Source organism: Alligator mississippiensis, chromosome 10 (assembly GCF_030867095.1).
Source record: "Alligator mississippiensis isolate rAllMis1 chromosome 10, rAllMis1, whole genome shotgun sequence".
Classification (NCBI taxonomy): Eukaryota; Metazoa; Chordata; order Crocodylia; family Alligatoridae; genus Alligator; species Alligator mississippiensis.
In genome coordinates, this window is record NC_081833.1 from 25,431,171 (window position 1) to 25,452,399 (window position 21,229).

The following is a 21,229-nucleotide window of genomic DNA, read 5'->3' on the forward strand; positions in this document are numbered from 1 at the left end:
TTTCTGATTGACTTGGATCCCCTCTGCCTGGCACCTGCATGCTTAGGGGTCAGTGTCTTCAAATAGCCACAATGATTCCTTTCCTGATCCTCCTCTCAAAATGTTACCTTCTTCCCCTTTAATTGGCTGCCATACCTTTGACTTGAACTGGGCCGTCCCTAGGGGGAGGGAGAATTGGGGCAACCACCCTGGGTCCTGTGCTTTGTGGGGGCCCCATGGACAGTGCACAGGCCCTGCCACTGCCCCGCCACTGCTGCCAGCTTCTGCAGATGATCGCCACCCCCCACTGTCGCTGGCTTCTGAGGGCAGTTGCCCCTCCCACCCCCCCTCTGCCACTGGCTTCTGCGGATGGATGTGGATGTGCCCCAGGCCCATCCATGGATGTGCCCCAGGCCCCGCACACTCCTAGGGACAGCTCTGGACTTGAATACTATTGCTTTAAAATAGTTCCCTGATGGGCCACAAGCAGAGGTTTATAGTGACTTCCCTGATAGCCCTGTGTAAGAATGGGTCAGGTATGTGGTGCTCAGATTGTGGAAGTGGCAGCAGGAGAAGGAAAGGACATATTACAGGCTGGGGAAGAGGGAACACTAGCAGGGGATGAGTGGGAGGCCCAGAAATTGGAATAAGAGGAGGCGCTACAGTTAGGACTAGAATAGGAGCATAGGCAGATTAACACACAGGCCAGCTGGGCCAGGGCCCAGGGGCCTCTGCCAATTAGGGGACTTCGGATGCCTAGAGGGTTTTTTTGTTTGTTTGTTTTGGAAATATATAGTTAGTTAGTTAGTTATACACAACATCCTGGATAAGCATTTCTACACAAGCCTTAAAACGCATTTAAAACCTGCACACCCATTACAATTGTTACCCCTGCGCAACTGCGCATTGGTGCCCCTGTGCACCCCTTCCATAACACAGTCTCTTAGTTTTCACCTCACTGTTGGGGTTTGCATTGTCCACTTATTCCCTGTCTTTGCTGTTGTCACTGTTGCTCTCACTGTTGCTTCCACTGCTGCCGACACTGCTGTTGTCATTGTCGCTGTTTCGAGGTCTGGTTGTGTTGCTGTCGTCTTCCTTATCACTGACCACTCCGCCTCTCAGAATGTCTTATTCAGCCTTTTCCAAGAGCCCTTTTACCAAGCGGAGTTGACTGCATCTTATCTGTCCTCTCCTAACAATTTTTGGTAGCAGGACTAGAGTTCACTCAGAAACATTTTGACACAGTCTGTTTCCTCAAGCTCCGTGTATCTGTACACCAGTAGATTCCTGCATTGCCATAGAGTGCTCCTGATGTAGGACACAAACAGATTGAAACAAGCTGTTAGGGACCCCTGCTATTTAGTCAGGTGTCCATACAGTGCCACCTCCCTTGCCATCAGCCTGACCCCTATCAGTTCTTCAAGGGACCAACTAGATTTTTTTTTTTTTGGTAAAAATATATGTCTCTCTATATATAAGGTTATATATATCTACACTCTGACTATTGCACCACAAAAGGATAAAACCTTTCCCATTACAAAAACCATGCCCGTGCACCCGTACAAAGGCCCGCTGGCTACCCAAACCTGTTACAATATCTACAATGTGCGCAGCACACACAAAACAACTAAGTCCATGCTGGTCTCTCAGATCAGCCCACCCTTCCTTTCCACCCTTGCCCCGCTTCTGGGGTCACATACTCAGTTCAAGTGCCCTCTCCTTCGTTGTCGCTCCAGCTCCCACTGGAGGACCCACTGCTGCTGTCGCTGTCCTCCATTCCACTTGTCTCTTCCTCTTCTTCACTACCTTCGCCCCCCTCTTCATTTGGGGGAGGTTGGATGATCCTGTGCTACATGTCTCTGTGCCTGGTGACATTTGCCATGTGTTCTCTGTCCTCTACTGCCTATTTCTGGTAGTAGGTCCAGAGTTTGCCTAGCACCATTTCCACGCAGCCCACTACCTCTACATCCACTTGTCTGTACGGCAGGAGGTTCCTGGCCTTCCACAGGGTGCTCCTGACACAGGATGCAAACTATTCAAAATGGGGCTATGGGCTCCCCTGATGCTTGGCAAGGTGCCCATACAGCACCACTTTGCTGGTTAGCCCGATGACACCAGTCATTGCATCACAGAGCTGTTAAACCTTTTTTCACATTTCCTTGGTACAAGTGCAGAGAAGGTGCTTAATTGCTTCAGTGGCCCTGTAACAGCTAGGCCACAGGCAGTTAGGCTTCCCCAAATGCCTCTCTCCCTGTCTCTAGGCCATACCAAATAGATCTTCCCCCAGATCACTGGGGTTAATGATATCAGGTACATAATGCTTAGGCTTCAATTTTGACCCAGTTCTCTTTCACTCACTGGCATGTTAGGGTGAGCAATATAAAATAAAGAAGAATATGTCTTACTTGCATGTTTATTTGCATATTTGAAAGAGGTGAAGAGGCTCCTTTCCCTGTTGGAGCTCTAGGGACCCAATCTTCTTCTTGCTCAGGGCCCCAAAAAGTCTTGATGTGCCCCTGGAGAGGAGCGTCCAGGACTGGAATAGTGAGGGTGGTACCAGGGACAGTTGAAGGGCATTGGCAGAGTTGTGCATGCAGGACTTGGAAATGTATCAGAGATGTTACAGGTTAAGAAAAAAAGTGGTAGAAGCTCTTCTGAGGGACTTGCAGTGTAATGCAGGAAGCATTGCTTTGCTGGCTGGGCAGAGGGAAAGGACCCTCCACTGTATATTCTATCTCCAGTTGCATATACTGCAGAACAGTATAGGAGCCGATCCCTTCTCTCTTCCACAGGGGCAAAGAGTCTTGCCTCCAACTCATGTGCTGGGCTTCTTGAATGGCTCTATAGTGCAGCCTCCAACTCCCAGCCACATCTTAGCATAGATGGGGTTTTGCCAAGACCCTCTGTCACAGCCCTGCCACCTTCAATCACAAGTCGGCATTCCTGGATCACTGAGTCTCCCATATGTTGAGGGCTGATCAAAGACAGCTGGGCTGATCAAAAGCAGCTGTTATCTAGGCCTTCTCCCAAGTCCATTTATATATCCAACAGAGAAGAAGGAAACTGAGGGTGGAAGAGGCTGATAAATGGCACTGTCCTGTGATGAGTGATTAAGGGACACCATAAGGTGGCATTGCTTTCCCCATCTTCCTTATGCATTGAAAGGAAGGGTCCCAAACACAGTCACCACCATAACCAATTATGGGACCTTTCCTGAATCTACATTCAGTTAAGGAACCAAATGCCAGCATGGGATGTAGCAGGCTGTAGAGGAGGAGGAATGGTTCAGTAGTTACGGCACAGCTGAGAGCTTAGAGGACCTGGCTTCAAGTCCCAGTTCTACCACAGGCTTCCTGTGTAATCTTAAGTAAGTGACTTATGCTTGAGGGTGTTAGCACCCCCTAACTACATAGGAAAGGTTGTAAGCAGAAATAAATTGAGGATGGTGAAGTGCTCAAATGTTATATAGATCAGTGTCTTAGATGGATGCAATAGGCATAACAATGCAAGCCACACTTTACCTGTTTCTAGCAGGAACCTTCCCTGGGGTGAAAAGGGAAGTCATTCTAACCTCTGTGTCATCAAGCTCATCACCTTCATTTCAGGAGCCCCTAAAATTCATATTCATTCAGTCTTTGGTATCTGTGGAGAATGCCAACTGTGGTAGCTAGATTAGACAGGATTGTGTCTGTTGGGCAGCCAGATTCACCAATTCATTTCACATTGACCGGAGAACAGTCCTTTCATTGTCAGGATTTTTAGACCCTTTGTAGCAAGTGCTCATCCCAGGGGTGGCTGCCACACCCCCTAATAACCACTCAGCCTGAGGAGTAAGGGTGGAGCAGGGGCTTATTCCCCTTCACTTAACTTTATTATATCTTAAATATTAAGAAAGGGAGGCTTCCCCAGGAATCCCTGATCCCATATTTGTATTCTGGTGTCTACTTCACCTTAGGGGCTTATAACATGGTTCCAACCACCCCCTAACCCATGCCCATGCCTCACAGACATTATCAGTTATTTCCATCAGCAGCCTCCTTGGGCCATGGCCTCAGTCCCTGTGGCTAGGCCTCCCTGCCCAAGCACTTTGCCTACCTTGACTACTCCCAGGTGTCATTTCCAGGCTTGCCTTCTCCATCTGGGCACATTGCCTCTCATGGCTACTTCCAAGTGCAGCACCTCAGCCTGTACTCCCCACCCAGACACTTTGCCTATGCAGGCCACTCCCAGGCACTGTGTCCCACCCAATAAGGCTCCTACCTCTGCCCCTTCCTGGGCTTTGAGGTGCTGGCCCTGATCAAGGCTTCTTTGCCTTTTTTCCACCCTTCTCCAGGCTTCAGGCCCCTGGCCCAATCTCTGGTCCTGCTCAAGGGCCTCTGACCCTCTTCACCCATTTACAGGCTCTGGCCCTACTCCTGGGACTGTTGGGACCTCCTTCACCCCTAAGTCCTGTTCACAAACTTCCAGTGATGCTTCCCCCAGCTTGGCTGTTACCCAGGAGCCCTGTTGCAGGCCTGCTGCCCAGGAGCTCCTCTCTCTGTGGCTCTTGAAGCTAGACTACAGGATCAGCTCAGGCCCTAAGTCTATATGCTAATAGCTCAGCCTCTTGCTGGTCAGGTGACTCCCTTGATTGCCACCCGAGCCCTCAAAGCAGCCTCATCTCCTCTTGAAGTGACAGATGTGCATTAAACACCCTGTCATACCCTTACTGACATAGGCATGTAGGGAATCACCAAGCAGGACCAAAGTCTGTGGGCCATTTGGCCATGGATCCTATACCTGCTAGTAGCCAACATCAGATGCTTCACAGGAGAGGTCAGGAACCTCACAGTAGAATCACAAAGACATAACTCTCTTCCAGGAAAAGTATCTTCTTAATCCCGGTATGCCATGAGGATGACTAAAATACAGCAGATCTCGAGGGCTTATGTCCATTCCAAAACTCTTGATCAGTTCTTTAACTTGTCCTGTAAGAACTCTGAATAGTCTCATTATCCACATAAAGGTCCAAGCTCTTTCTGAATCCTTTTAAATTTTAATCATAACTAGTGGCAATGAGTTCCACAGGCTAATTCAAACAAGTCACCTGGAAGTGAAAAACTCAATGTTCCAATGCCTGTCCTCTACATTAGCTATTATGATCTTAATTGGGCTTGAAACCTCACACTAGTGTGCTAGGTGCTGTACAGAGAAAGAGGTGATTTGTGCCTCAAGTATGCAAACACATGGCAGGCTAAGGCACACAGTTGACAGCCCAGAGGTCTCAAGTTTGAGGCCATAGCAGAAGCACTCACAGCATGGCCCTGTCCAATTCCAGTGAATCTGCAAATTCCGCTAAACACTTTGTCACACAAGGATACAGAAAAGAAAAGGACTGGCATATGTATCAGCTACTTTCTGTCATTGCTCTAATCATAATAGAAGAGGCAGTAACATAGATGTATGGGCAGACTCCAAACAGCCTAAGCGAAATATAAGGGAAGGTGCAGCAGACACTTTCTCTTCAGGTTGCTTTGGTCATATAGACCTGGCAGATTCTCAGATGCTTCAGTGAATGGACCAGAGACTGGATCAGCGAGGCTCATTTCAGGTGAGCCCAAATGACAAGACAGTTAATGGAAGCTCCTCAGAAAGGTTACTAGCTCTTCTGCATTTCTACTGTGCCAACGTATCACTCTGAAGGAGGGGAAGGAATAATTCAGGCAAATAAATCATTACATTTCAAAGGGTCCACCAGCATTACAGAGAGCCTTTCATTTTCTTTCTCCAGTACCATGTAACAGCAGTTTGTTTATGAATCATAGCAAATCCACTGGGGAAATGGCTTTGATCAGTGTCAGCTGTTGCATGTGTGTGTGAAAAAGAATCCATTCAGGAAAACTGTTTAGAGGAAAGTAAGCAAGTTCCTCTGATCCATGGCTGCTCACACATGGTGAAGACTTCCTGATCCTCTCAGGAACCCAAGGAACAAACTCTTATTCAGGATGAAGTTGCATGTGGCAAAAGAACAGTTTAAGCCATGGGAATTCACAATGTATTCCAATCAGCAATGCTTAATTTTAAGTTATTGAAGCAGGGACTGCCTCTGTGTTAAGTGGTTGAACAGCCTAGCACAATGGGAGCCTGGCCTTATGCACACTGTAATCATGCATAAATTAGAGTGTAAGCAAGCCTGCATTTATTAAGAGCAGAATCGAGAACAACCAGGCCCTTAAGGGCATAGCTTATGGCTAAATGCAAAACTGTCTGGGAAAACGGAGGGTTTGGGTACTTGTTTAATATGTTTAAGGCATGTCATCCTGGACAAGGAGAAAGGAAATGTTTATGCTGGAGTGATCTATATTAAACTAATGTACAGAAAATAGCAGACAGATTATGCAAATACCCAAACTGGGGTAACTTCACCCAGTCTACTGGAGAATTACCTGTAAAAGGATCAGGGATAAAACACTACTAGTGTAAGTTACACCTGTAAGTTCTGACTATCTGCATCCATCCCAAGGTAGCCATTTTCTAAAGACTAACTGACTATTGCCTGTTTCCCCTGGAAGTGAGGCACAGTAATAACTGTCTACTGTGTGAGCTACCTCCGGATAGCTGCACGTATTCCTGACCCCAGTGTATTTTACATTGCTATGCCAAATTGACACAAATTACATGGGTCTATGTGTTTGTCTATGTCCCATGTCCCTTTCTAATCATAGAATCATATAAAATAAGGGTTGGAAGGGACCTCAGGAGGTCTAGTCCAGGCCCCTGCTCAAAGCAGGACCACCCCCAACTATCTCACCCTAGCTAAGGCTTTGCCGTAAACTCTTAAAAACCTCCCAACTCTTAAAAACCTCCAAGGATAGAGATTCCACCTGTCTGGGTAGCCTGTTCCAGTGCTCTACTACCCTCCTAGTAAGAGAGTTTTTCCTAAAATCTAACCTAAACTTCCCTTGCTGCAACTTAAGACCGTTGATTGCTCTTTGACTCCGAGCTGTCTGGGAAGACTGAAGAAATTGACACCCTCTTGCTCTGCCTTCAATGCTTTGAGTGGTCTCCTGATCATGGGTCCTAGGGAGGTACACAGGGAAATGTGACAACAATTTAGCTCTAATTTAATCTCCCTAGTGAAAGGCTCACAGATCTGCAGCTCCCACAGCTAACTGGTGCTGCCCCACTTTCTCTGGATCCTAGCACCTGCATGCAGCTGCTCTGGATGGGGACAATCAGGGCTTTGGCCATATTCTTGTTGCTCAGAAAAGAGACAAAAGAGATGTCCTAGCACTGACAGTCCAAAGAGCTCCTTGGGATCTTACCTTCTCTGTTCACCTTCACCAATGTCCAACCCCAGACCCAGCGCTCTTGATCAGACAGGCATGAAGGAGGCCCTGAGGCTGTGTCTGTCCTTCAGTTGTGATCTGGCCATTGCATGTGGAAACCCTTCATCTCTGATGAGCAAAGTTTGACAACAGGGAAGACAGAGCAGCTCATTGGCTCAGTCACAGCAGCGTCCCTCCTAAGTCCAGCACCACAACCTCTGTGCGGACCTACCAGCCTGCCCTAGCGTTATCAGCTTGCCCTAGGACCTGTTCTTTCCTCTTACTCACCTTGCCAGATGTGCTGGGATGGCATGGCTGTGCCATAGCCCCTGGTAATAAGTTGGGTAGGGGGTCTCTCAGATGGTTCCGGGATTTCACTTCCTTGCTGCTGTTGCCAAAAGACCTAGTCAAAAAAGTCCTCTGTAGACTTCAATGGCCTTTAGATCAGACCTTAAATTCTCTATATAGACTCTCTGTATAGAGTCACTCTCTATGTACATAGGGCTGCAGTACCTTTTAATGCAAACTCTCTTTTCCTTTCTTTTCCTTTCCCTTTTCTACAGTTATTATTGCTGCCAGCTAAACTTCAAGGAGCAAAAAAAAAAGCATATGTCCTTTTTATTCCTGGTATGTTAACCTCCTGGGGAAGAACTGCAAACTGCCTCCTTAGCTCCCTCCCCCACTGAGAATGTTCCTGAGACTTAGGCCCCCATATCCAAATATGGTTTCCAAAGTTCAGTTGCTTGGCCGCAGGCAACCCATAATATTATTTTACAGCAAGGTGACCCCTGCTCTTTTGCGCTGTGCCATTCTCTGTCCAGCGTCTCTAACGAGCAGGTCACGTAATTCTTTGTGACAGTTCATGCTGAACTTAGAGAAGGACCATCTTGTTAATAGCCCTCTTTTTCCCCCTCCTGTTGGAAGTGGGATTCAGTGTCACTGCTCAGCCCCCACTCCTGCCTGTTTCTGTACTGCAGGAAGGAAAAGATACAGGGACTTGAGAAAGCAGGGGGATAATCGCTAGAGCCCTGGCTGCAGGTCCATTAGTGGCCTTGATTGCATTGATCCAATAAGCATCATCATGGGGCTGAGGGGAAGTGGGAGAGCAGTCACAGCTGCTTCTGCTTCTTCTGCAGGTCGCAGGGGTGTTTCAGTGGAGCCTGTTTAAATGAATTTGAGGGAGCAGTCCCATTAAAAGGCACACACACAGGAGCATGCATGTGATCATGCACACGCACGTGCGCACACACACAAATACACACACGCATGCAGTGAAATATTGGTTGTGCGTCCCTGTTAATATACTTCCCTTTTCATTCCTCCACAGAGGTGAGACCTGATACTTCACTCCACCTCCATTTAAAGCACTATCTTATCTGGCGAGTTGATATTTGGTCTGGTCATTGGGCTGGGAAGTCAAAGGTGGCTGGGGACATATTGCTAGCCATTTCCTTCCTGCGTGGGCCAGTGGCTACAGAAAGTGAACTGCCTTAAACAAGATAGCCCAATGGGTCATTAGGTTCAGGACAGACCTTTGACCTGTGTGATCTAACTACAATGCACATCCCCTGTTCCCTGAAAGCACTTGTGTCTGTCCTGTAACAATAACAAGGTTAAAGATTAAACTTTTTGGATGACAGAGGCTAAAGTGGCTTGCGGGTGACACAGGCAATAGTGGCCCTACTCTCTAATGGCTGGTAAAGATTCTCCACTACTTTTCACTTGAATCAAGGTGTCCACCCAGGTGTCTGGGGCAAAATCCAACATGGAGAACTATATTCCATCTCATTAAAGGTCCCCTGGAGCTGCCTATGGAGATTTGTGCAGCCCCCCCTTCCCCCCCCCCCCCCTTACTAATAATTTACATCCCACAAGGGAACAGCCTTGGAAACAAAGCATAGAGGTCATGATGATTAGTTGGTGTAAATTGGTGAGTGTGAGGCAGTACAGAGACTTAGTCAGTAAAGCAATCCTGATTTGCACCGCATGAGGAGCTGACTCTCAATTGGGTTAAAGTCTGACTCTACCAGGGAACTGCTGTCAAGATCTAAGTGCATTTCCCATTTCATTGCTGGCCCTCAGGTGCCCATTTGTGACCTGGGCCAAGCTGGCTCTCCATACAGAAACAACAAGGGCTATCTGCAAGCCTGCAGCCTCCTGGTCATTCTCTCTGTGGATCGGAGCTGAATTCCAGCCTTCAACTGACAAGACCCCTCTGTCAGCAGAGCAAGAGGGAAACAAGCAGGTCAAGAAAAAGAGAGCATCTCTGAGTGGAGAGGAGAGGCAAGGACAAGGTCCGGGCATGCTTGAGTTGGTGTGAGCATGGCTCTGTCAGTACCACCTCTCATTCCAAGTGACAGGGGTGACAGCCTTGTGAAGTGAGAGGTGGGAAGCAGAGTGAGAGACAGGGACGGGGGGCAGATGGCAGGGGAGTGAGGGGGAGGGAAGTGCTGGCACTACAGAACCATCCAGAGACTATTCAGCAGGGATGGCGGGGGCTTTGTGTACCATCTTATTACAGCAGAGCTATTTTCCCCTTCATTGCATCCAGCTAGAGCAAAGATGCCCATGGTGCCTATCTGAGAGAGGAATGAGGAGGCTATATGGAGCGGAGGACCATATGCAGGGGCAGAGCAGGGAAGGATTCATCTATCATGGCTTCCCTTCCCTGTGCTGGCAGCTGCAGTCAGATGAGGTTAGTGACAGATCCACTCCAGCCCACGGAGGACCCCTTTGGAAAGTCATTCAGCTGGGGACACCCACCTGAAGGGCATTATGACAGGTAGACCACTTAGCCAAACTCCAGGTTATAGGGAGGATATGGGAGAAGGTCCTGGGTCCTGAAGGGCTGACTGTATTTCCAAAGGCAACTGAGAAGGGAGTTTGAGGAAAATGAGCAGGGCAGGGTGGATCTGAACCCCAGCTAAATAATGCCACATTTTAACGCCAACTGAATTAACTTAGGTCAAGAAGCTCAAAAGTGACTGGTGATTTTTTCACCACACTCTAATTATCAGCCCCCCGGGTGTGTGCCCAATTGAGACTAGAAAAATGGAATTGTCCACAATCACAGGTGACTGGTGGGAGGGGACAGGGGGGCACGTGCCTCCCCAAGATTGGCCTCTGTCTCAGCACCATTCAGGATGGGACAGGTTTTTTGCCATGCAGGCCGGCGGCATGTTGCGGGGGTGGGGGGGCACTAAGCCATGGCACAGAAGTATAGGAGTGGATATGGGGCTTTTAGCCTGCCCCTTCGGGCCAGCCACAAATTGTGCCCCCCCAGACTCAAGAGGCACCGGTCACCCCTGTTCACAATTGCTAAATGTGACCTTGAAAGACAGTCTAGACAATGGGGCTATCTCCTCAGATAGTGCCAGTCAAGACTGTTGATGGAGCTATGCTCATTTACACCAGTGAGGATCTCGTTCAGCAGCCTGAGTCAATCTAAAGTGAAGCTTCTGGTAGTAATGATTGACTCATTACTTAATGTGTTATCTGCACTGAGGGATCAGGACCTCCTCTCCCATTGGTATTAATCAAGAGTGGAGTTAAACTGTTTTCAGAATTAGCATGAGTGAGATCTTATATTGGGATGGGGGGGAGGGGATTGTAGTTTGTTGGCGTCCAGAGCAGGCTTTTCTATGGATGATTGCGCCGGGATATGGGTTTTCTGTGATGATCACTGGGGACTGGGCTTGGTGATTTGGGTGGCCTTGTCCAAGCCTGTCTTCTTAGGAGATCAGAAATGGGCCCAAGACACTTTTAAGAAGAGGGCTGGGTTGGTCTTTTAATTAATGTGAGGACTGTCTTGCTGATGTAAAAGCATAAAGCAGGGACTCCAGCCCAGATCCTGCATTCTACTCTGTACAGCTCCAGCAGTCACTTTGCCAGCCCCACAGGGATTCCCTTGGCAGAGAGTGCCCAGGTGGCACAGAGCCAGCAAGCTGGTTAGACTATTTGGGGGAATTTCTCCAGTGTCACATGCATAAAGTCAAATTGTGCATCAGCTCTGGGGGTAGCACTGACTGCACCTGAGCCAAATCTGAACTCTTCACAACACAGCCAGCCACATGTTCCCCTCTCCTTCCCTACCTCTGGCTCGCACCTAAATTTAAAGGCTTATAGAGGATCCCTGTTCCAAATCTTAGAGTATTAAGCAAGCAGAGAGCCCCCTCTTCTGGCCACAAGCAGCACACCGTTGGAGGTCTTTGCTGCTATTACTGGAAGTACTTGTATAGTTACTGTTTCTGTTCAGGGGAACAGCAGTGTTTAGTGACTACAGTGATAACAAAGGCAGACAGACAGAATAACCAGTATCCTATACTAGAAATATAAATTCACTAGGACATTTAGTTGGTAATAATATAGTACAAGCAGCAGTTCCTGGAACAGAATTTATATATCTTTAACTGAACTAAACTAAAGAAAAGATGCATCTTTTACACAGTGAAACAGGGCATTTTGAAAAAGAGCAAAAACCCCACAGAAGATTATATATTGCAAATTAGTCCTCTATCTGTCTTTAAAGTCAGTTTCTATAGCGATAGGCCCAAATAGGCTGCATCACACTGAATCCTGTCATGTCCGATACACCAGCACTTCTATTAGTCATTTTTACCAGTGCTGGGCAAATACAGAGTGTTTATTAAATGTACCTGCTGCGATTTGGTCATGTTTTATACCCAACAGTATAAATGGCTGTGCAAGGGACAAAGCACTGGAGAATCTGGGTGTGGGACCAGTTATCCTAGCATGCCAGTCCTGGCATGAATATTCTGGAGCTGCCATACTTGTATCTTCACCTGCCCCCTCCACTCCTGCCCATTGTTCTCACAGCACTCCTTTGCCCTGCACTTAAGTAGCACCTTCCCTCTGAATCCAGTGTTTTATGACTTCTATTTTCCTTTGTTAATCTTCAGGACTCCTCTCTGTGAGACGTGATGAGATTAAGGTCAAGATTTTCAGAACCATCTGCTAGTTCTGGGCACTCAAACTGAGATACTAAGTGCCATGTTTTAAGGATATTTGAGCACATTCCAAATGCAGATTCCCTTAGGGAGGTTTTCAAGTGTCTACACACCTAAACTCTCAATGCTGGAGGTTCCCAGGCACTGACTGTGCTGTAGCAGGGAGATGCAGGCATGTCTCAGCCCTGGAGGTTCCTGAGGGTTGTGATTTATTGGTAGTGATGTTTCAACCCTCTCTGAGCATTACAGGACTGGTGCCTGGGTGCTGAGCTGTTCATAGATTCATAGATTGTGAGGCTAGAAGGGACCTTGAAAGATTATCAAGTTCAGCCCTCCTGCACCAAGCAGAAAAGACAATTGGGGTCAGGTGACCCCAGCAAGGTGACCATCCAGTCTCCTCTTGAAGTTTTCCAGGGTGGAGGGAGCTTATTCCACAGTCTGGACACCCTAGCTGTGAAGAAGTTTTTCCTAAGGTTGAGCCTGAAATGGCCTTCTAGGAGTTTGTGACCATTACTTTTGGTTTTCCCCAAGGGTGCCCTGGTGAACAATTGTTCACCAAGCCCTTGATGTATTCCCCTGATGTAGCAGTAAGCTGCTACCAAGTTCCCTCTCAGCTTTCTCTTTTTCAGGCTGAAGAGTCCCAGGTCCCTCAACCTTTCCTCGTATGGCTTGCCATGCAAGTTTCTGATCATCTGGGTGGCCCTTCTCTGGACTCTCTTGAACTTTACCACGTCCTTGTTGAAGTGTGGCGCCCAGTACTGAACGCGGTACTCCAGCTGTGGTCTCACCAAAGCTGAGTAGAGTGGAAGAATCACTTCCTTGTTTTTGCAAGGAATGCAAACCTGGAGATGCATTAACTAATGCATGCCAAAGTATTATGTGCCCTGTTGGCTACAACGTTGCACTGCCGACTCATGTTCATACTGTGGTCTATTATTACCTCCAGGACCCATTTATTTGTAGTGCTCGTCAGACTGATGCTACCAAGCCTGTAGGTGTGCAGGGGATTGTTCATCCCCAGGTGGAGCACTTTACATTTCTTGATGTTGAACTTCATCTGGTTCTGATCCACCCAACTTGCTAGCCTATCTAGGTCCACCTGTATCTGCAAGCTATCTTCAAGCATGACCACACTTCCCCATAACTTGGTGTCATCTGCAAAGTTGGCCAGTGAGCTCTTCACCCCCACATCCAAATCATTGATGAAGATGTTGAATAGCACTGGACCAAGCACCGACCCCTGAGGGGTACCACTGGCCACTTCTTGCCAAGACAACACAGATCCATTCATTAGGACTCTCTGGGTCCTACCCTCAGCCAGCTTCGTACCCACCTAAGTGTCTCACAGTTAAGCCCCTCTTGTATCATTAAGGGGATGCAAATGTGTTCAGTGTGGTTATACATTGTCTTTCCCTAATAGAACTTGATCTAAGAGATTTTGATTTTTGAGCTTCATTAAAAAACATCATTCTTCTTGTATGAGGACAATTTTGTAACTGCAACATTTCTGTAAATTCTGCAAAATCTAGTGAATTAATTGTTAAACTGGGATCCAGGAAACCTGGATTCTCCTCCTTGTGTTATTCGGTGACTCTGCATAAGGCACATCTCTTCTCTGTTTCCCTACCTGTGAAATGGGGGAAAGTGGCAAATCTCTCCATTGCAAGGTGCTTTGGAATGTACTGCTGAATACCACCACATGAAAGCTAAGTACTATTATGTAATGCTGTAGCTGCTCTCATATTTATGAGGGTTTTTCACCGTATTCAGCAGTGCATCAGCGTTTGCTTGTCACCTCCAGTTGCAGTGGAGCAGGCTCCCCCTGCATCCTAAGAGCCCTCGTGCAGCAGTCATGCCTGCCCATGCTTGGAGCCCCAGGCTCAGTTACAACACAGCAGCCACCTGTTCCTTGCAGTCCCCTTATCTGCAAACAGGTGCCTCAGTCCTGACTCCATTGTTTGCATCCGGCATTGGCAAGGCACAGAGGAGGAATCAATGGCTGTGAATTTATTTATGCCCTTATCTGGGGCTCTGTACGAAATGGAGACTGTGCTCTGAGGTTCCTGCCTCTGATGGATCAAGTAATGTGACAAGTGAGGGAGGCAGATCTGAGTTAACTGAGCTGGGGGAGGAGAGTGGGGAGCCAGCTTATCCCACAGCTGAAATGTGGTGCCTAATGCAGCCTGCTGAATTGGGACTTTTGGAGAAGCTTGATGGCAAAGGGGTTCCAAAGGCCACTGGATTTTTCCCCCACCAAAAGAGAAAACACACTCAACAGAAACAAAACTAGAAGGTATTTGCACCTGCATTTTTTTTTTAAGGAAAGCTTTTTGTGTTCCAAGCTAAATCAGCCAAATCAATTACAACTCCGTGAGTCATTCAAGAACCATATGTGGTTGGACTACTGGCAAACATCCTCCACCCCCACCTGGAGCTTCAGATGTTTCCAAATCATTTGGCAGGCATCTTATGTACAAGCCCAAGCTTGGAGGCTTGGGGTTTGGGTGCCCCCGAGTTTCGCTTGCCCTCAGCTATATGGCTGCAGGAGCAAACCAGGGAGGAGTCTCCCATTTCCATAAAATGGGCGTGAAGCCAAGATCTTCCCACTGGAAGAGAAAGTGAGAGGTTTATACATTACCCCCATGGGTACTACCTCATGCCAGAAAAGCAGTTATCCCCAGCGATTGGAAAACCGCCTTAGCGGTGATCATGGTATTTCCCCTGCCAGGTCAAGTATGTATTGTTCACCTCAGAATATGCCTTCAGTACTGGCTCTATGTTACCTGGGAAGGTGAGGGAGGATGCCCACAACCCCTTCTGTCTGAAGCTGAGCCTGAGAGTGAGCACAAAAGGAAATTTGCCTCTGAAGTCTATTAGTTAGGGCACTCACCCCATCACAGGTAGTTCTGGGTGCCAGTCCTTGCTTCAAGGACTGTTTATGGAATTTGTCTGACTGTTCTTTCCTGTAAAAGATATAACCAGCCATTGGGGAAGGCCCTGGAATTCAGAACTTCCCATCCTCAGCGAGTGGCCTGATCACCAACCTATAGTCAGAAACCAGTCCCCCTTACTGGCGTATTTTTGGGGGTACTTCTTCTAGAAGTTCAACAGTAGAGGGTGAAGCAGGCCTCTGTTCAGCCTCATCTATAGCCCATTGGTAGAGCACTCCCCTAGGATGTGGGAGGTGTGGGTCTGAACCCCCTCAAGTGAGGAAGAAGTACAGCCTCTGCCTCCCACACCCCAGGTGTGTGCCCTGAATGGCAGGCGCCTGTATAACAGAGGATGGCTGCAGTGGCTCCTCTGCATTCTGAAAGAAAGGCTGTGAGCACCTTCCCTTAGGAGAGGGGTCTAGGTTGCTGAACATGAATGGAAGGTAGGGAAGTGATTTCCTGTGGACCTAAATAAGACACCTTAACCCCTGGGAGGGGTGGGAAGTCAGACACTCTACTTTCCTCTGCACTCCCCTGTTGGCTAGCTCTAGACTGGACAGATCTGGACCCCATCCTGAGGTGCCTACCACTCCCAGGCCCTGCAGGCATGTGCAGGCACCTAACACAGGGTTCTGGACTCTACCCCAGGGCCAAATCCCTTAAAGTTTGACACAGCAATATTCAGTGTTGGAATACCTAGGTTTTTTTTTAGGTGTGTTCCTATGAGACTTGTCCAAAATCACAAGGAAAGCTGTGGCAGAGTAGGGGACAGTCCCAAATGAGCCCCAGACTCACTGGACATTCACCCCTCCCAGATTCCTGGCACAGCAGTAGAGAGAGAACTGCACACTCATACAGGGGCCAAGCTCTTGCTGCTGCAATGGAGCAGTGTGGGAGATTATTTGGGGCAGCAGGAACTAACGGGGCAGAGCAAGTTGCCTGCAGCTGCTGGCAACACTATCTTCCTCTCCCTGACTGCAGCCATTGTCTGCTCTGTTCTTCTGTAATTCCACCCCTCTCCCCAGCTCCCGCTCTGTCCCTCTGTGCCTGCCTCTCACCACAAGATGCTCATTCTCTCTGTATATCCGGCCTTTGCTTTTGACAAGCCAGGGTGCTGCTGTGCGTAATTACAGTGAGCTCCGATGGATTACGTCCGATCAGCCTAGCTATATGTAACCCAAGCTGTGCATGGGCAGAAAGGCGACTCTGATTAATAGGCTCCTGAGAACCTGCCGCCCACGGACAGATTACATTTCAGGTAATATGGCTGGAGCGGTGATAAGGCCACTGAGCCCAGAAAGCTGAGAGTGGATGGATTACGCAGGAGATTTCCTCCCATCCCACAGCCCCCTTCGTGCTTGTTACTAGTCCCAAGGCACACCAACAGAAATAGGAAACCTCTCTTGGTTCCAGTCCTGTTGCAAATAGCATGGAGAAGGGATATGAGGACAGAACACTCCTAGGGTGGAGAGAAGTAGGTACGATTTCTGGGCATCCCAGTCCCAGCAGCTCAGGTGCTCTATTCAGTACAGAGATATTATATTACTGAGTATGCCCTTACTGCAAAGAAGCCTAACGGCATACTGGACTGCTTTAGTAGAAGCGCCTCCAGCAGGTCAAGAGAAGTGATTATTCTGCTCTATTCTGCACTGGTGAGGCCACATCTGGAGTACTGTGTCCAGTTTTGTGCCCTCTACTACAGAAAAGAGGTGGATAAATTGGATAGAGTCCAGCAGAGGGCAATGAAAATGGTTAAGGGGCTGGGGGACATGACTTGTAAGCAGGGATCTGGGTTTTCTGTTTCCTTCAATAAAACATGGTAAAACACAGGTTTTCTCATTTTAAGGAGAAAAACCCAAATTTTCTCCTTTAAAGGAGAAAAATGCAGGAAACGGTGGGTTTGCCCTTGCAGACTGGTAGAATTCCAGCCTGCAGGGGCTGGAGTTTGGAGAGCAGCTGTGGCAGGTAAAACTGGCGCAGGGTCAGGGGGAACTGAGACTCCCATAGTGAGGGAGGGAGTTGGGCAGGGCTGGGGCTGCTGCCCAACCAGGGATGTGTAGGGCTTGGGGCCTGGGGCTGAATGTGTGGCCACGTGGCCCGGGCAAGGAATGGGACAGAGCCTTCAGTGGCTTGTGCAGGGTGGCTCCCTGCTGCTGTGCGCATTCCCGGGTGTGGGTATGGGGGAACACATGCCCCCAGACTTGTGCATGTGGCGGGAGCGGGGGCATGGCTCCCCCCCCTGCTGCCCTCTCCCTGGGACCTCGGCAGCCCAGTAAGCAGGACCCAGCAGGGAGCTCATTGCTGCTGCTGCTGGGAATCCCGCTCTGCCACCGTGAGGTGCCCCCTGCCTGCCCAGCAGCAGTGGTGGTGGCAGAGGCACTTTGCCATGGCGGCGCGGGTCTCACAGCGGCAGCACCTGGCCACGCTCTGCTTTGCTGGGTCCCACCCACTAAGCCGTGGAGGCCCTGGGGAGGGTGGTGAGGTGGCAGCAGGACAGGAAGCCCAGGCCCTCACCCGCCCCATGCACAAATCTGGGGGGCAACGTGCTCTGCATGCCGCACCCCAGCAGTGCACGCAGTGGTGGGGACCCAGCACCTCCTGCCGAGTCCACGGGTGGGTGGGGGGAGACAGCTACAGCTGGACCTGTGTCCTGGTGAGTGAAGGGGAAGGGGAGCTCTGATTTTCCATGATAAAAAACACAAAAAAAATCAAATGCCAAAATGTATAGGTATTTAGAATGTATTTTATTATAATGATTGAGGCACTAGTAGACTTCCAAGTTGTTTTAAAATTGTAAATAGAGCAATAAATAAGTTGCAAATATATTAATATCACTGCATTTTACTAATACCTATATGTATAGGGGTGACACCTCCCCTCGCGCATGCGCGCTGGGGCCACCAGGGCTTACTTCTCTGGCTGGCGGCGCCCTCTGCTGCTCGTCGTCCGCCTGCCGCCGTGGGGCCCTGCTTGCTTTGCGCATGCGCTACCGCCGCAACTCGGAGGGAGAACTGTAGCGAGACGCTCGCGGCATAGCAACACTTTTGCGCATGCGCATTTACAAGTGGATCACGTGACTCCCCGCGAGCAAGATGGCGGCGCCCAGGGATCGGCGTGCTCGCTGAGCGGGGCTGCGAGCAGCGCTCCCGCGCCCCACACCCTCCGCCGGCATGTCGCGGCTTATCGTCAAAAACCTGCCGAATGGGGTGGGTCCGGGCTCGGGGCACGTGCTTGGGGAGGGGGGGTGCCGCGCGGGGGCGTAGCTGTCCGCTGCAGGGGAGGCAGACCTCGGTGCCATGTAGGGAGCACCCGGCTCCGGCCGGGCCGCACCTAGCAGGACTCTTGTGGTTTCAATGCAGCCCGGGGCTCGTGCTCTGCCAGGACCCTGAAACCCTTGCAGGACGCCCCTGAGAAACGGGCGGGGAGGAGGGTTTGGCCATCACTGCCCTGCAGGTCACCCTGAAGCTGAGGTGACCAGGGTTGCTTCCCTTGTGTCAGAGTCTGTGATTCCAGGTAGATCCACTGTCAATTTAAAGTCTGACCTCTCTGGCGCAGAGACTTTGTTCTCCAGATTTTCTCCAAGGCTGTGGGGGAAGCTGTATGTCTGATGTGCCTCCCTGGTGGCTGCCCTTTTCCTGCAGATGAAGGAAGATCGCTTCCGGAAGCTGTTTGCTGCCTTTGGTACGCTGACCGACTGCTGCCTGAAGTTCACGAAGGACGGCAAGTTCCGCAAGTTTGGCTTCGTTGGCTTTAAGTCTGAGGATGAAGCCAAAACCGCGCTGAACCATTTCAACAAGAGTTTCATAGACACGTCCAGGATCACAGTGAGTTGGTGTTAAAATTAAATAAAAAGTTGGTAGAAGTTTCTCTTTTTTTTTCCTTGGGGAAAAATGGGCAGTTGAAACTATTTTGTGCTTCAGGGTGTGCTTATTGTGTGTGGGTGTTCAGGGATTAAGAAGTGTTTTACTAAACCCAACTGATTGTGCTGGCATAGTAAGATCTAATGTCTACGCTAATTACTTGATTCTCAGGCAGTCCAACAACCTATGTTAGCCCTTATTTGCATTTATGGAGCCAAACTATCTGTTACTTTGCAGGTTGGCAGTGGTTAGGAACAGTGCGGAGGCCACTCACCGAGTAATTTGCCCACTGAAATTGGCATGGCTCAGTGTATACATGTGGTTGGCAAAATATCCCCATTCCTCTGCCTTTCATAAACCAGAGGTGGCCTAGCAGTGGGAATATGCTTATGTATGAGGGCTGGGAGCAAGAAGATCTGTGCCATATAGGGCTCGTAACCTGCTGATATAGCAGCCCTCCAGCATCTTGTTTCCATTCACTGTATCAGTTCCTTTTCTTAGGGAGATAATGAAGATGCTGAGAAGATCTTGCAGGTTCTGACCTGTGAGCAGAAGCAAGAACATACAAACCTTTCAAATGATCTGTTTAGTTTTGGTGAAGCTAGAGTTTAACGGCAGCCTAACTCAGGTGTATAGTAGAAGTCTAATCATCACTGAACTAGTCTGCACTCCCCTTTTCTGTACCAGTGTAATTTCAACGCTAGTTTGATTGAACATCTCAAATTTTAAGGCAGAATAATAATTAATTCTCAAAATTGCATTTGCATTGAAATATCTTTAAAAATACAAGCATTGTTGTGGGTTGTACCTTTTTATTGGACCAGCTGCTTGGTTGGGATAGACTTAGACAAACTTTCAAATGCAGCAGATGCAGTTTTCCAGCCATCTATCCCAACCAGGTAATAGGTCTAATAAAAGATGTCATCTGCAAAAATCCTTTCCTCTCGCATGTTTCTTGGACCACAGACACATCACTCCAGCACTTTAAAAATTTAGTTCTCGGCCTCTTGAAGGCTCAGATCAAGTGTTTTCTCTTGGTCTCTGTAGGATGCAGTGAATGGCAATGGAGAATGGAACAGTTTTAGGATATGTTTCAAGCCATAGAATTGTCAAAGTTCAAATGGGTTCTCTAGGGACACAGTCCTACTCCCTGTGCAGGTGTAGGCTTTGTTACTCTTAAACCATTCCAGCCTTTTCTGGAAAACTCCAATGGAGGAACTCCCATAGCTTCTTTTTACACGCAGCTTTAGGGTGTACAGTTTGTCAGGTATCTGAAATGGGCCCCAATCTACGGTTTTTCTGTTTTAATGGAACTGAAATGATTAAAATCAGGCTAATTTAAAAGGGAGCTCCTTGTTCATGATTGATTTCAGGTAGAGGTCTGTAAATCTTTTGGAGACCCATCAAAACCCAAACCTTGGAGCAAACACTCACAAAAGCCAGCCAACAAACCTGCTGCAAATCCAGATCTCACAAATACAAAGAAGGTAAGTTGTGCCATCTTTCTCCAGTAAGCGGGTAGGTAAATATAGTGAGGTGGGTTAAAAAGGCAACTGGAGCCAGGACTCCCATGTCCTACTCCTTTACTTTGATACTCACTTGCTTGTAACCTGAGGTACCTCACTTGAGCTTTTTGTGCTTTTTTTCCCATGGCCTTTCTAAAAGCCATTTCTTCTTTCAGGACAAAAAGGTGAAAAATGTGACCGGAAACTTAAAAGAGGTGAGTTTTGATGAGCAGTATGTGGGGATTGTCCATGAGAGCAGAGGGTGGGATAGACATTGCTGAACAGCCTCTGCCCTGTTTTGGGACCCAGAACCCCTGGGTTCTGTTCTCAGCTTATGAAGTCGCTTAATCTTTGTATGAATCAGGGTCCCTATTTGTAGAACAGTGACCTTACAGATGCGTGTCAGTGCTTGCTTCTATTGCCATATGTTTCTTAGATTAAAGCAGCTGTATAGAAATGCAAAGTATTTAAGTCCATTAATAATTTGGCTTTGATGTTTTTCTCTGTTCAGTTAGTAGCATTAATATCTGTTATGTATTAGAGGCAGTGCTGCTTCCAGAGCTGTTGATTCTGGTGAAGTAAGTAGTCTACCTAGATTCTGTGATAGCACTGGACATAAGCTCCTGAATGATGCATAATTGTCCCCATTTCCAAGGAAGCAAAAGCAATCCATGCAGGAGA

At 48.4% G+C, this 21,229-nt stretch overlaps 1 protein-coding gene across 2 annotated transcripts in view; it reads left to right on the top strand.

The window, feature by feature from the left end:
• The first annotated feature begins 18,212 nt into the window (after positions 1 to 18,212).
• The window catches only part of RBM19 (RNA binding motif protein 19), a 121,420-nt gene continuing 118,403 nt past the window's right edge, over positions 18,213 to 21,229 (top strand). The window contains exons 1-4 of one of the 2 annotated variants that reach the window (XM_019493747.2): positions 18,213 to 18,389; positions 18,825 to 19,007; positions 20,417 to 20,530; positions 20,725 to 20,763. In XM_019493747.2, coding sequence (XP_019349292.2) covers positions 18,354 to 18,389; positions 18,825 to 19,007; positions 20,417 to 20,530; positions 20,725 to 20,763 — 372 coding nt within the window. In that variant the 5' untranslated portion in view covers positions 18,213 to 18,353. The remainder of the gene's footprint in view (positions 18,390 to 18,824; positions 19,008 to 20,416; positions 20,531 to 20,724; positions 20,764 to 21,229) is intronic. The other variant, XM_006265820.4, reaches the window with a different exon arrangement.